The sequence below is a fragment of the Ursus arctos genome, unplaced genomic scaffold (genome assembly GCF_023065955.2).
Source record: "Ursus arctos isolate Adak ecotype North America unplaced genomic scaffold, UrsArc2.0 scaffold_6, whole genome shotgun sequence".
NCBI lineage: Eukaryota > Metazoa > Chordata > Mammalia > Carnivora > Ursidae > Ursus > Ursus arctos.
Window position 1 is genome coordinate 45,521,368 of NW_026623078.1, and position 16,714 is coordinate 45,538,081.

Below are 16,714 nucleotides of genomic sequence, written 5' to 3' on the forward strand. Positions count from 1 at the left end.
TGGTGACACTAACCATAACTTAGAGACCTGTAGGCATTTATGACCCCCTACCCTCCAGCCATTTTTAGTTTTACATCTGAAATCACAAAAAAGAAGAAAAATAACGTTTCCAGATGGCTCATCCCAAGAGGTTGTTAGCAGGATCTGGTTGACACTTGAATATTTTATCTATGTAACAGATAAATTTTTGATCCTTACTCTCTTATTAGATTATACCTTTCAAATAAACTAATTAACAAATATGAATTATCTTTTTCCTTTTAAATACTAGAAAACATGGGTATTTACGTTCTAAAAAAATTTTAATGAAGTCGTAATTCTTGAAAAATAATCTAACTGAACAGCAACCAAATAGGAAATATTAGTTGTGCAAGTATTTTTTAGGTAGCACTCATTACTGGGTCATAAATTACAACATTTTGTTTACATTGGTAAGATATGGGAAATAAAATAGCAAATAAAATAGCTTCTAAACAGAAATTAATTCTAGATTTAACACAACAATATTCACATCTTATTTTGAATCATTACTGTTCTCCCAAAACATTTTCAATTACTAAACGTATGTTTACAAAAAGGCACTAAAAGTCTTCGAGCATAAAGACTGTATTATGTATTCTTTACATCTCCGGTCCTACATCTCTCAGTCAATACTGTTGGTTTTATATGGTAATGAAATCTGGAAGTTATTTCTTGTATAATTTCCTCCAAGATGATCACGTCTTGGTCATCTTTCTTTCTATAGGTTCTACAACATTGTAATACAGCATTTCTAAACAAATAATGAACGATTGAGTAAGCTTTATATAACCTATATATAAAGTATATTAAAATTATGCAATACTTTGAAAACTTTACAACAGCAATATCAGTATCTCCACAGCAAAACTGAGGACATTTTACAATATGCAATATAATAACACAAAGCAGACTGAGTTGAAGTGGGGGATCTTAAGGCCACTGACAACCAACCAAGGGAAGTCTTATGTGTGCAAACCAGTAATGGCTAATTCGAAAAAATATTTTCTCAATCAGCTAACATTTCATAAATGAATTCGATGTCCTGGGTTCAATGTTAAGTGTTTTTGTGGTATTATTTAACTCTTCTGACAACCCTGTGAGGTAATGACATAATTGCTTTTGCAAATATGTCAGGTTAGACTTAGCTAGATCATGACAACAGGAAGAGACCAGAGGAATGTGATCCTAGGCCTCTTTTTTCTGTGTTCAGTATTGTCATTGCTGGTATTTTTCTATTCCATGCAGCTGTTCATATTTTCTATAGATTTAAATTATTTTAAGAGCATAACTATGATTCATTCTAAAAATAAGCAGTAAAGTGATAAAATACTATAATATTATGGTCATCCTGTATCAACTAGATAAGAGTCAAACATGTTTGATGTTCATTAGTCCTTAGTTGCTTCTCTGACATTATCAATATGGATCAAATCACTCACTGGGGAAATTAAACAGCATTAAATGGCAATTGCTGAAAGAAACTTCGTTATTTAAAATCCTATGCTAAAATGACAAGGCAATCAAAGTTTGACAGGGCAAACTAATTAGTATGCCAGATTTGAAATGTAAAACACTTCCATGGTTCTGATTCTAAAAAGTTTCGAATCATTTTAATGGGCTCTTCATGTAATTTTTTAAGGAACGTAAACAATGTTTAAAGTTAAGGTTTTTGTTTTCCACAGGTTTATAAGTCAAAATTATATGCTACCTTAGTAAAAAGGAGCTATGTTTGGGTGTCAGTTAGAAATTCTTCCGTACATACATTAAATCATGAATGAAATCTAAGAAGAACTTTTTTCTCAAAAAAAGATAAGCAAATTCTGCACTGTTTATAAAAAGATAAAAGAAAATTGCACTATAAGGTAGATTTATCTGATGCCAAGATAGTCATTTCCCCAAATTAAAATAATAATAAAAAGTATAAGAGCAAATAAAGAGAATGTGTATATATTAATATATGAGTGGCTGCACTATTTCTCAAATTCTAATTTACCGCTGCTCATTATATTATGCCACAAGTGGATTTTGCTACCCCAATATCTTTCTTTTAAAAAACCCCCAAACCAAAACACCACATTGGGAGAGATAAAAGTGAGTGCCATAGTGCCTTGGTGGAAAATTACAAATAATGCTCTCACTATAAGAGACAATCACCAGGTAACTAACTGTAAAATAAAGAAAGAAAAAAACCCCTAACTAATGCTTTTAGAAAGATCATGTCATGGAAATAATTTTAAAGATGGAAAAAATTTCATGTGATATTAGAAGAAAACTTCAAAAGATTAATCATCTCTCTTTTAAACAAAAAGGCAATTTACTTTTTTTTTTTCATTAAAAACTGACACACAGCACTAACTGAAGGAGATTGTGTTGTGAAAACATACCGTATCACACGGCAATGCTTGATCAAAATCAGCAATCAAGAGTAAAAAGAAGGCAGTGTTTCGTGATCATAATAGCAAATTCTGGAAGACAACCAAATATATCATCTGGCAGTTCAACAGCTGTTACAGCCTGGTAGTAATACCTTGGCATTTGCTATAAGCTATAACTTAGAAAAATTGATTTTTCATCTGCCAGATAAAAACCAAAATCTCCTTTTAACAGTTTAATATTTAAATAAAGTATATATACCAGTCACTTTAATTTTACACATTTGACAGTAGAACCATCAAGTTAATTTTTGTATTTATAGTTTGATTCCCCTCTAAATATTTGGCAAAAAATTGACATGAGTAATAATGTAAATGTAATTTTGCTGAACTTGATTGTGCTAGCACACTGGATTAATATCTGCTAACATCATTCTCCAATGCATTTATCCCTCTTAAGCAGTTAAGACACTGGTTTTCTAAAAGAACAAGTTTGGGGACATCATTAGAATTTCATCGTAGAGAGTACTGACAACAATAATAATACACAGAGTAAAATTACATATATTAATGATGTAAGTATATATAATTATAACTAAAATCTTGATAACCATAAAATTAAATTTATTGAAAATATAAGTTTTTGATTCAGACCACATAAATCACTGAAATGTTTGAACAATATATACAGTAGCTAGAGAAAAAATAAATTGCAACTTTAAGTATAACTGGTTCTCTTATGTGACATTGTGTTTTATTTTAAGACCTGGTAAAAATCTCAGGATCAGAATGATGTTTCCCATTAAGTAAATTCTTTATAAAAACCTTCAATTCTGGCATTGACTTTGATTTTGAAATGTCATAAAACATTTAGCATTCAACATTTATGCAATCCAGTTTTAGAAAATGAAATGGCATGCATATATCAAGTCTTAAAGTTACCAAATACAGGTACCTTTATCCCTATTGCTGTTTTCTTTGCTTCTGCTTTTAATTTGGTTGCTCGTAAAATAGGTTTGGTTTTTTTATAATCTTGTTTACCTAGAAAGAAATAATTTCAGGCAATGAGCTATGCTTATATATAATTCAAGTTTAACAGCCATCTGAAATGTCAAAGAATGTTTAAATACAGTAAGACTGGGACACAGAGTTGCAAAGTAGCTCCCAGGTTTAGAAACCATAAACTTGTCACCCTAAGGTCAATTTCTCCTCTCAATTTTTTTGCAGGAAGAAGATCTGACAGACATCTTTGATTTGGTGTGCAGTGAAGAGCTAAAAATATAAAAACTTATTTCAGAGAGTAGGATTTTTAAAGACAGTAAACCTTTTGGAAGGATTTAGAAATAAATGGGTAAATGAGTATACATAAGATCCCATTAATAGGTAAGTTAACTTCATCTTCCCATGTGAAGAATAAGAGCTCATTATAAATTTTATTAGGGATATATAAAATACCCAAATAATCAATTTGAGGAATATCCTCAAGTTTTCTGTAAGAAACTAAGGAAGATCTGTAAATACTTAACTTCAGTCACTGAATTCATCAGAAAAATACACATTTAAATTGTGTTTGCTCTTTAAATAGAGGACAGAATAAATATGGCTAAATGAAAGATGTAGGAAAGTTACATTTAGATATTAGATCCAATCTTCGCTACCACATTTCACAACCAAAGATGAACAAAACTAAGTTAGTTAACATCACCAAATTTCCTTTTTTGTGCACCGTTTGATGAATAATGACTAACAAACCTCAGTTTGTATGTAACCTGTATGTAACTAATGAGTTACATAACCTGTGAAGAAAATAGTTTCGACAGTAACAAAAAACAAAACAAAACAGAACAACAGTAACAAAAACATTGATATAATATACTCTTTCCTTAACCAAAAGAATTAACTAAGAACTGGGTCAATGGGTCTCAAAAACAGTATGTTACTCTGTGGGGGAGTTAGCATAAGACCATGTAATCTCTCTTTTATATTCTTAGTTTGCCTTGTTTCTATCTTACTCCCTTTCCTTCATGACTGGTTCCTTTCCAAATCTTAACTTTATGTAAATAATACAACTTCTAACTTTAATTTCCACATCTTCCTCACATTGAAATAAATCTGAACACAGTTGATCTATACTATATCATAAAAAGTTAATGTACAATAAAATAGTGTCTTTACTAATGATTCAAAAGTGCCTTTAAAATTCCATATAGATTCTCAGAATTAGAAATGGCAGGGAGAAGGGAGTCAAATGGATGGGAGTGATGAAGAAATGCTCTATTTGTGTTCATTAGACACATAAAAGTGTTTGTTTGCTGAAAAGATTTTTTTTTTTAAAGAGCCAGTGTATGCTATTTCCTTAACTGCTATCATACAGCAGTCATTCTGGATCTATGAACATGCGGAAGCTTAATAAATATTATTTGATGATAAGGTTTAATGATCCAGAAATGAACCAATTGTAAAAATGTATATCAAATGATCTAAATTTAAATTATGGAATGAACAAACTACAGAAAAATATTACTCTGACCCATTTTAAATTAGCAACATTTAATTTTGCTGAAAAAGCCTTGACAAGTGTTCACTCTGATTTCACATCTCAACAGTCAAACTATTCATGTCATTATTCCTGCTGAGATATAAACAGCTCAGAACAATGAAAATGGTGACACATCAAATGCCTCCACTCAGGGTTACAAAGCGAATTTCTAAGGAGAATCTAAGAGAAATTTGGAGATTATAGATCTGAGGCCAAAAAGTCATTTCTTGTTTTATCTTATATATGCCCTATAATAATCTCTGGGTGCGATGAGGAAAAATAAATGGAAAAAGGATCGTCTAAACCCAAATGTTTTACATACACATATGCATTATTCTGGATGATGTGTCTGCCATAAAACAGATTCAAATATACCTCAAAGAGTCAAGGTTAAAGTGAGAATTTATCACTCTACTTCACTTGCCATGTAACTTATTGGTTAAATAATACATTCCATTTCAATTCAACTCCTGTATCTCTTAGAGAATAATACCTCTAGATTCATGTTAAAGTTGATATGAACATTTGAAACTGTATTTATAATAAATAGATGGCTTTAAAAATTATTTACACCTGGTACGTCTCCAAACAGTGCATCTGTCAGTAGTTTAGCATTCTGCTTGCTAACTATGATATCCAAAAGTATATACTGAAAAACGAGGCTTCAGTCTACAAAGTGAAAACGTTTACAGGGGCATCTGTTAAGTTCTTTATAACTAAAACTAGATATTTCTATTATACTCAAAGAGGTTTTCAACATTCAAATTTTTTATGGCTTCAAGAACGATACCTTTGCCTACACAATTGTAAAAAATGTAAAATACAGAAGACTTCTGAGTACTTAACTTAGAAATAATACATACATATATATATAATGCATATATAATAATCTAGATTTTATATGTAGATGGCTTCTTAGACATAGTTGGGTCTGATTTTGGTTATATCAATAATGCAATAACCAAAGTAGCTGTTTGGCAATTGCTCATTACCTTTTATATGAGAAGAAACCTGAAGAATTCAAGCCTATGAAGCTAATCTGGGGCCTCAATTATCTAGTTTTTCTGTTTAACGACAACATCCATCGTATTTCTCTATTTTCATTTCCTATGGTGTAGTTTAAGTAACAAAAGCTTATTTTTTTTCCATCCCCAACCTTCCTGATTGAGTGATTTATGCTTCCTCTCTCCAATATAATCCTATAATACTACTTTATTATATTTTATTCTTAAATTATCACAATGAAATTGACTTTTTTTTCCTTTTGGTATACAGTTCTATGAATTTTAATGCTCTTGTATAGATTCATGTTACTACTACCATAATCTGGGTACAGAATAGTTTCATCTCAAAAAATGCCCTGTGCTATCCTTTTATATACATGCCTCCTCCCATCCATAATTCCTGACAACAACTGAGCTACTGTCCATTTCTATAGCCGTGTCTTTTCAGTAATATAGCAGTAACATGACAGTGGCTTCTTTGATTCAGCATAAGGCCTTTAAGTTTCACCCAAGTTGTATGAATCACCAATTCATTCTTCTCTATTGCTGATTAGTATTCCATTATATGAAGGTACCAGAGTTTATTTATCAATTCACTCACTGAAGTGCATTTGGGGTATATCTAGTATTTGGCAAGTACTACAAGAGCTACCTATAAACACAGGTGTATGGGGTTTTATATGAACACAAGTTTTCAATTTATCTCGAGTAGGACTCCTGAGTCATATGGTAAGTATATATCTAACTTTGTAAGAAACTGCCAAACCATTTTCCAGAGTGGCTATATCATTTCATATTCCCACCAGTAATGGATCAGAGTTCTGGTAGCTTTGCATCAGAACTTGTATTAGTATTGTTTCATCTAGATTATCTAATTTTTAACATACAGCTGTTTATAGTATTCCTTTATAATCCATTTTATATACATAAGGTCAATAGTAATGTACCCTGTTTCATTAATGATATTAGTAATCTGAGTGTTCTTTGTTTTTGTTTTTGTTTTTTTAACAGTGTAACTAAAAGATTTTTCAATTGTGTTGATCTTTCTAAACAAACTTTTGGTTTTGTTGATTTTTTTAATTATTTTTCTCTTCTCTATGTTTTTTCCACTTAAACCTTATTATTTCCTTTACTTCTGCTTTGGGTTTAGTTTGCTCTTTTCCTATTTTAACTTGTCTAGGCAGAAAGTTAGGTTATTGATTTGAAATCTTTCCTCTTTATAAACATACTGTTAAACAAGTATAAATTGCCATCTAAGTACTGCTTTAGCAGCATCTCATAAATTAGCAAGGTGAGGAAAAAAGTTACACACAAAAAATATATGTAGACTTCTATTATACTTATCAATGCAGTTACCTTTACTGGTGTTAGTTTTTTGAGTTTTTTGTTGTTGTTTGTTTCTGTATATGGACTTGAGTTATTGTCTTGTGTACTTTCATTCCAACTTCAAGGACTTTCTTTAGTGGATCTTGCAGGGCAGGTGTGCTATTAACAAATTATCTGGTTTTGTTTTTCCAAAAACATCTTAATTTCTCCCTTTTTAAAGAACAGTTGTGCTGGGTATAGAATTCTTGGCTGACCATCTATTGCTTTCAGCACATCATATGTAATATGTTACTTTTCTCTTGCTGCTTTCAACAATCATTCTTTACGCTTTACTTTCAACAGCTTGACTGTTGATAATGTAGCCCAGTGTGGATCTCTTTGAGTTTATCCTATTTGAAATTTATTGAGGTTCTTGGATAAAAAAATCAAAGTGTTTCATCAAATTAGGGAAGTTTTTGGATATTGTTTTTTCAAATACCCTTTCTGACCCTCTCTCTTCCTCCTCTTATTTTGGAACTATTGTTGTACACAGGTTGGTATGATGGATGGTATCCTACAGGTCATTGTGTCTCTGCTCATTTTTTGTCATTCTTCATTTATTCTTTTTTCTTCATGTTCCTCAGAAAGTACAATCTCAATTAACTTCTCTTCATTATTCCAGATTCTTCTGTCAGTTCATATCTGCCATGAGGTCCCTCTAGTGAAATTTTATAATTATTGTATTTTATACATTTTATAAATTATTTTTTATTTTATAATTATTTTATAAAATAATTTTATAATTATTGTATTTTTCAACTCCAGAATTTCTATTTGTTTTTTAAAATATACATAATTTACATTTCCATAACAAAGTGCTTTATTTGATGAGGCATCATTCTTATATTTCAATTCTTTAGACATCATTTTCTTTAGTTTTTTGAACATATTTCAAAGGGCTGACTTAAAGTCTCGGTTCAATAAGTCCAAGATAAGACCTTCTTAGAGACAAGTTCTACTATTCTTTTTCTGTGTATGGCACACACTTTGATGATTCTTTGTGCATTTTATAATTCTTGTAGAAACTGGACATATCAAATAATGTAATGTGGCAACCCTGAAAATCATATCTCCCCTATGATGTTGTTGCTGCTGTTTGTTTTTCTTTTGTTGGTTTTATTGTTTGTTTTTTTAATGACTTTTATAGTCTAAGTCTGTAAAGTCTGCATTCTTGTCATATGCAGCCACTTAGCTTCATGTTCATCTAAAGACTGGACAAATATTTTCTTAAATACTTTGAACCAATATCTTTCACCTTTGCTGAGGAGCTGTGTGTTGTGTATGTGGGTGTGGGTGTGTGCATGTGTGTGTCTGTGTTGGTATATATTTTCTATGTTCTGAGAAGAGTTTATAGTCCTGCCTTAGCCTTCACTTCCTTGCTAGCTTCCTCAAGGTCAGCAAGAGGCAAGAAATTTTATAGCCTTTTTGGATCTTTATTGGACATGGTATACCACTGCACAGGCTTGTGGCTTTCTAGATTCCCAGAAATCTATGTTGAAGATTTTTAAAGACCCTACAGACATCACATTGCCCAGTTTTTTAATATTTTTAGGACAGCCTCCTACTAGTCCCAACTATTAATACTGCTTCAAGTAGTTGTGATGTTAAAGACTTGCCACTGACTGTCAAATTCTGGGAGAGGGCTCTTCACACAGAGTGAGAGCTAAGTCTAGTCAATTAAGGACAAGTTTTGAGAATGAGACTTTTCAGTGAGTTACCAGACAGGTCAGATAGGGACAATTCTCTGAGGATGGAGTGTGGCATAACTCCAAACCCATTCTGCCTTCTCCATTAATTGCAGGATGCTGTTTTTCACAACTACTATAGTTGCAATGATGAGCAGAGAAAGATGGAATTAAAGACCAGTTAAAACCCAACAAAGCTTACTGTTCTTACTGAGATTCAGTTGTTTTTCCTCAAATAAATACTCCTTGGACTTTTTTTTTTAATGTTTTTTTATTATGTTAGTCACCATACAGTACATCCCTGGTTTCCGATATAAAGCTCAATGCTTCATTAGTTGCGTGTAACACCCAGTGCACCATGCAACACGTGCCCTCCTCACTACCCATCACCAGTCCATCCCATTCCCCCACCACCCCCTCTGAAGCCCTCAGTTTGTTTCTCAGAGTCCATAGTCTCTCATGCTTCATTCCCCCTTCTGATTACCCCCCTTTCTTTATCCCTTTCTTCCCCTACTGATCTTCCTAGTTCTTATGTTCCATAGATGAGAGAAATCATATGATAATTGTCTTTCTCTGCTTGACTTATTTCACTTAGCATTATCTCCTCCAGTGCCGTCCATGTTGCAGCAAATGTTGAGAATTCGTTCTTTCTGATAGCTGAGTAATATTCCATTGTATATATGGACCACAACTTCTTAATCCAGTCATCTGTTGAAGGGCATCTTGGTTCTTTCCACGATTTGGCTATTGTGGACAATGCTGCTATGAACATTGGGGTGCATATGGCCCTTCTCTTCGCTACGTCTGTATCTTTAGGGTAAATACCCAGTATTGCAATGGCTGGGTTACTCCTTGGACTTTTGTTAAGAGTTCCTTTAATTTCCACATTTCTGAAAAAGTTGATTTTGACTTTTTTTTTTTTTGCCATTATTCTTATTGCTTTTATAGAGGAGCAGACTTTTGAGATCCTTACTTTTTATTCAAGAAGTACTTCTCCATCTCTTTATTTTTAATGTCATTATATTTGAAGTTATATGCCTATATTTGCGTTATTTTATAAAATTTCAACCTGAAAATCTACTGTCTTTTAATTGGTCTGTTTAGATCATTAATATTTAATGAAACCATTAATGCATTTTTATTTAAGTCTACTATTTTATTATTGCCCTCTTTTGTTCCCTTTGATTTGTTCCTGTTTCACTTTTCCTGCCATTTTTTAAATTATTTAAACATTTCTTAGTATTTGATTTAAATTATTATGATTTTGATATATTTTTAGTATGTTTTAAAAATTGCCCTAGAGATTACAAAATGTATACTTAACTCTTTAGATTCTAATTCAAATCAGTATTTTATTCAATCCCCTATTTTTAGACATAATCTACATTATTTTCAAAATTTTAACATGCACACTGTAATAAATTTCATATTCCAATATGATGAAAATAAGCAGTATAGTGTTTTGTAGAGCTATTTCTACTAGCTGTAGTTTCTATTTTTGACTTTGCTGTGCTTATATTTGAACTTCTGGGACATGTGTCATAGGTTTGGAAAGTTGATGTATACAGTGGACTTCTACTAATTCAGGCCTTTAAATGTCTGCAAGGAAAGAATTATGAAAGTGAACAGACTGCTGTAGCACAGGTGTGTATTCCTTAAAAATGCCAGGCAAGACATTGTTGTCCCTATTGGATGTATGTGCTTATTGTAGCTTAATAGTTTTGCAATAAAAGATGAAAGGCACATGCATAGTTAGAAGGATATTATATTCTCGTTACTGAAACTTGAGATTCGTGATAAAAGCTACAACTTATCCTTAGATAATATCTGTGATTTAGTTATGAAATAACATTTCCTACCAGTTTTGTGACTGGCTGAAACTGAAGAATATCCTGAAGTTTCTATCTCTGTACTATTAAAAAGTTACATTATTATTTTTAACTATTCACGTTAATAGAATTTTCTTTATATTGTGAAACCAAAACAAAGTACAGAAATACATGTAATGTTCAGGATGATACATGATTACAAGTGCCATTCTTAATCCCCAATCTCAATGACCACCATCAAAACAGCCATAATATTCTCTTTAATTCTCTCTAAAATAACTACATATTATAATTTAAACTTATGAGATATATTTATACTAAGTGCCATCTTTGTATGTTTAAATTAAAGTTGTAAAATTAATATTTTAGTAGAAAATTCTATAATATGGGAAACTGCTTTTATGGCCTACTAAGAATACAGATTCTATTATCCATTATGTATAGTTCTTAATAAGGAAAATACATTTAGATAATTACATTATTAAGATTACCAATCCAACAGAAAATTTCCCAAAAATCATGACATTGAGAATTAAAATTCTGTCAAATCAATCTGAGATTCTTAACAAATAGAGAGTGTGTCAATGTGAATTACTCATTACAAAATTCCTTTTCCATGTAAAATTCTAGATCATTCTTGGGGAGAAAGTGAAAAAGTCCTCCCCAAATATGATAATGATGCAGCTAATTAATACACTTAGAACAATAAAATACATTTATTTTTATGTGAATGCATGGATTTACAAGAACTAACATAAGGCAAAAATACACTTAGGATGTGTGAGGTTTAGTATTTATCCCATAATAGATTTTAGCTTTTTTTTTTTTTTTCCAAAATGAATCTGGATTTAATGCTGAAAAATGGACATTTTAAAATTAAGAAATATTAAAACTTACATTTTCACATTGGAAAATATGTCATAAAATTGCTCTTTGAACTAATATCAGCACTGATTCCCAAATTATTAGTATATGCACATAATTATTGAGTAGAAGGTAAAATCTCTGAAGTAAGGTTATTTTGGCTAGCAAGTAACAAAATACTAATTATTGTCCATCAGGAAACAAGAAAAATATGAGAAAATTTATATAATGGTTTACTATTTTCACCTGCATCCAAAATTTTAATTGCATGAATCATTATTTTTTTAAGGTTAGTAGACAGACTTGCCAGAACCTCAGAATAGTGTGACATTAGAACATATCACTGACTATAAGTTTTCTGTATGTAATTAAGCATAATTGAAAATGTTCCCTTATGGTCATGAGAATTTTTATATTCTGTTTTCTAAACAACTCTTTCATTCATTCATTCAAGATTATTTATTAGGGGATGCCTGGCTGGCTCAGTTAGTAGAGCAAGTGACTCTTGATCTCAGGGTTTTAAGTTCAAGTCCCACGCTGGGTGTGGAGATTACTTAAAATCTTAAAACAAATTATTTATTAAGCACTTACCATGTAACAATGTTCAAGGTACTAAATATACAGTAGTGTGAGCAAAAGAGACCAATTGCCTATTGTCCTTGTTAAAAGATAAATAATAAGCAAAAAAAAAATTAGTTTTCTAGGTGATAAAAAGCACTAAAAGAATAGAGTTGGAGAGGGGCAGAAAATAAAAGGGAGAGAAGTACTGCTTCAGATAGAGTGGACAAGGAAGGCTTCCTTGATAATGTCATTTGGCATTATTACTTGATGTCACTTGACCAAATACTTAAATGAGTTTAGGGAGGAAGTTATGTAGATATCTGGTAGAAGCAATTCCAAATACTGGGAACATCAAAATGCAAAGACTCAGGAAACATGAACCCCCAGAGGGTGAAAATGTCACTAAAATCTCTCAAGTCAGAAAAAGAGCTTTATAGGTAATAAAATAAAAGTCTGAGAGTGAGGTCAGCATCATGGCAGCATGTGTTGTTCCTTTTTTCCCTACCCTTTCATTTACAACTAATCAGACTCCATAACCAAAGAAAAGTACCTCCACAGCACATACCAGGACACTCAAGAGACCCATCTATTCATGCACCCAAAAGTGGATGGACTGGATAGCAGAGGAGGCAGTGGAGCAAGGGGAGTTACACCAGAAGTGGCAGTTGCAGAGAAGACTGATGCAGGTCTGGCTATGGGCCAGCACAATCTTTCTCGCAAAGAAGGTGGAGGGTGAAGGTGGTAAATGGGGTCTGCCCAGTTTTGCATTTTGCAGCTGGGGAATCCATTGCTCTCTCTTAGAAGGGAAGTAGGCAGACAAAGAGAACTGAAGGGAAGTATCTCCTGCTGTCTGCCTCAGGGTTCTGGCAAAGAATCACCCATATTCCTCTGGGACAACTTCCTCCACAATCATGGAACCCTCTGTAGAGCCATAGGCTCTACAGCCCCCAAGAGCTAAATACACACGTACCCCCACTCTGTCACCTTTTTTTTTTTTTTTTTAAACGCTTGGACTCCCAACCTTAGCGCGGATCAGCTCTGATAAGAAAAACCAAAAAATTATGCTATACCACCATCTTCTGGAAGGCAAAAGGAAGGCTCCTAATTACCAACCTGTTGAATAATTAAAATCACATTAAACAAAATCTTGCCTAAACAAGAAAGGTGTACACTACTTTTAATGTGGTGGCATATACACTTTTCATCAAAAATGAAAAATCATGATAATATCACTAAAAGAAAATGACAATTTCCCAGCAACTGAACCCAAAGATATGGAACATTGCAATCTAATGGATAAAAGAATTTAAAATAGCTGTTATGAAGACATTCAATGAGCAAAAGAAAACTCAGAAAGGCCATGAAAGGATCTCAGGAATAAAATTAACCAAAAAAAGGAGTACTTTACCAAAAAGATTGAAATTGTAAATAAGAACCAAACAGAAATTCTGGAGGTAAAGAACTCAATTAATGAGATAAATAATGCATTAGAATGCATTGGAAGTAGAGCAGATCAGATGGAAGAGAGAATTCACAAGCTAGAAGACATGCACCTGGAAATGAATCAGGTAGAAGAGGAGAAAGAACTAAGATTTTTAGAAAGTGATGAAATCCTACAAGAGCTATCAGACTCCATTAGAAAAGCCAATGTAAAAATAATGGGTATTCCAGAAGGAGAAGAGTGGGGAGAGGGCAGAGAGTTTAATTAAATAAGTAATAGCTGAGAACTTCCCAAATCCAGGGAAGAAACTGGATATAATTCCATGAAGCTTATAGAATACCTTATTACTCAATGCAAAAAAAAAAAAAAAAAAAAAAAAAACAAAAAAAACAAAACAAAATTCCAGGACACATTTTATTAAAAGTGTCAAAAGTCAATGATAAAGAAAGAATTTTAATGACAGCCAGGGGACAAAAGACAGTAACCCACAAAGGGATGCTTATTAGACTATGTGTAGATTTCTCAGCAAAAACTCTCCCGGTCAGGAGAGAGTGGAACAATATATTTAAAATATTGAAAGATAAAAACTGCCACCCAAGAATACCCTCTCTGGCAAAGTTATCCTTCACATATAAAGGAGAAATAAAGACTTTACCAGAGAATTAAAGCTGAGGAAGTCCATTGCCACTATATCTGCCATACAAGAAATGTTGAAATAAGCACTTCAAGCTGAAAATAAAGGACAGGAGTACACAAAAAGAAGTCAGTCAGAATCAGAATTGGAATCTTTTTAGAATAGGAGCACCTGGGTGACTTAGTTCATTGTCTGACTCTTGATTTCAGCTCAGGTTATGAGCTCAGGGTCCTGGGATCAGCTTTGCATTGGGGCTCCATGCTCATCAGGAAGTCTACCTGAGGATTCTCTCTCCCTCTTCCTCTGCCCCTCCCCCTGCTCGAGTTCTCTCTCTCTCAGTCTCTCTCCCTGTCAAATACATAAATAAATATTTTTTAAAAATCTTTTAGAATAGTATGTTAAACTCTTAATTATAGCATAAAGGTAAAAGGAAAAGAACATTAAAAATATAGCTACTACAACTTGATAAGAAAATCACAGTGTAAAAAGAGATTATTTGTGTCATCAGAAATATAAAAAGGGAAGAATGAAATGACAGAACCCTTACAGCAAATGAAGATAAATTGCTACCAGCAGAAAAAAAAAACAAACTATTTTATTCATCACATTTTTTATACAAACCTTATAGTAACCACAAAGCAAAAATGTAGAGGAGAGACATGAAACAAAAACAGAGGAGACAAAGCAAATCATCACAGAAAACCACTAACTTAAAAAAAACATAAAAAGAAAATAAAAGAAACAATGGAAAGACAGAATAACCAGAAGGCAAAAGATAAAATGACAGTAGTAAATCCTTACCTAGCAATAATCACTCTAAATGTAAAGGGACTGAACTCACCAATCAAAAAGCAGAGTGGCTGAATATGTTAAACACACACACACACACACACACACACACACACACACAAGTCCCAACTATATGCTGTCTACAGGAGACTGAGCTCTTAAAAACACACATAGGTTCAAAGTGAAAGGGTGGAAAATTATATTCCAAGCAAATAGAAACCTAAAGAAAGTAGGTGTAGCCATACTTACATCAGACAAAATATACTTCAAGACAAAAAAGGTATGAAGATACAAAGAAGGTCATTATATGGTAATAAAGAGACCAGTACCTCAGGAAGATATAAGAGCTGTAAATGTTATTTTCCTAACATCCGAGCACCAAGATATATTATTAAGTAAATAATAACAGATCTTAAAGGAGAAATAGATGATAATAATGATTTCAGGGGACTTCAATACCTCATTATACAGCAATGTATAGATCACCCATACAGAAAATCAACAAAGAAACTTTGCATGAACCACGCTTTACAACAAATGGACTTAATAGACATATACAGAACATTCTATCCAACAGTACCAAAATAAACATCTTTTCAGGTGCACATGGAACATTCTCCAGCATAGGTCATATGATAAGTCACAAAACAAATCTTAGCAAATTTAAAAAGACTGAAATAATACCAACTATCTTCACTGATCACAATGGAATGAAACTAGAAATCAACAATAAAAGGAAAGTGAGAAAATCTATAAATATGTGGAAACTAAACAATACACTTCTAAACAAATACTGGGTCAAAAAAGGAATCAAAAGGAAATTAAAAATAAAAACTAAAACAAAAATAATATGGAAAAACAATACACCAAAATAGTCAAATAGTGTGTCAAATCAAATAGTGTGGGTTGTGGCAAAACAGTTCTGAGAGTAAAGCTTGTAACAGCAAATATATATATATATATATATAAAGAAATTAGAAAGATCTCAAATGAACAGCCTAACTTTACACCACAAGAAATTAGAAAAAAAAAAGAACAAATAAAGCCTAAAGTTAGCAGAAGGAAGGAAATAATAAGAACCAGAGAAGAAATAAATGAAACAGAGGCCAGAAAAACAATAGAAAAGATAAATGAAACTAAAACCTGATTCTTTGGAAAGATAAACAAAATCGACATAACCTTTAGCTAGACTAAGAAAAAAAAAAAGAAGATTCAAATAAGTAAAATTAGAAATGGAAGAGGAGACCTTAAACTGATACTACAGAAATATGAAGGAGACCTCTATGAACAATTATTTGCCAACAAGTTACTTAACCTAGAAGAAACGGATACATTTCAACAAACACACAACTTACCAAGACTAACTCAGGAAGAAATAGAAAATATGAACAAACTAATGAATAAAGAGGTTGAATCAGTAATCTAAAAACTCCCAACACTGAAATCTCAAAGACCAGACAGCTTCACTTGAAAATTCCACTGAACATTTAAAGAATCAACACCAATCCTCTTCAAACTCTTTCACACTCTTCCCAATTCATTCTATGAAGCCAGCATTACTTAGATACCAAAACTAAATAAGGATACCACAGTAAAAGAAAATTATAGAA

At 32.2% G+C, this 16,714-nt stretch overlaps 1 protein-coding gene across 15 annotated transcripts in view; it reads right to left on the reverse strand.

Moving 5' to 3' along the window:
• Window positions 1-16,714, reverse strand: part of TRIQK (triple QxxK/R motif containing) — an 82,906-nt gene that overhangs the window by 3,017 nt on the left and 63,175 nt on the right. For all 15 annotated transcript variants that reach the window (XM_048212475.2, XM_026495756.4, XM_048212478.2 and 12 more), the window contains one exon: window positions 3,349-3,434. In XM_048212475.2, coding sequence (XP_048068432.1) covers window positions 3,349-3,434 — 86 coding nt within the window. The remainder of the gene's footprint in view (window positions 1-3,348; window positions 3,435-16,714) is intronic.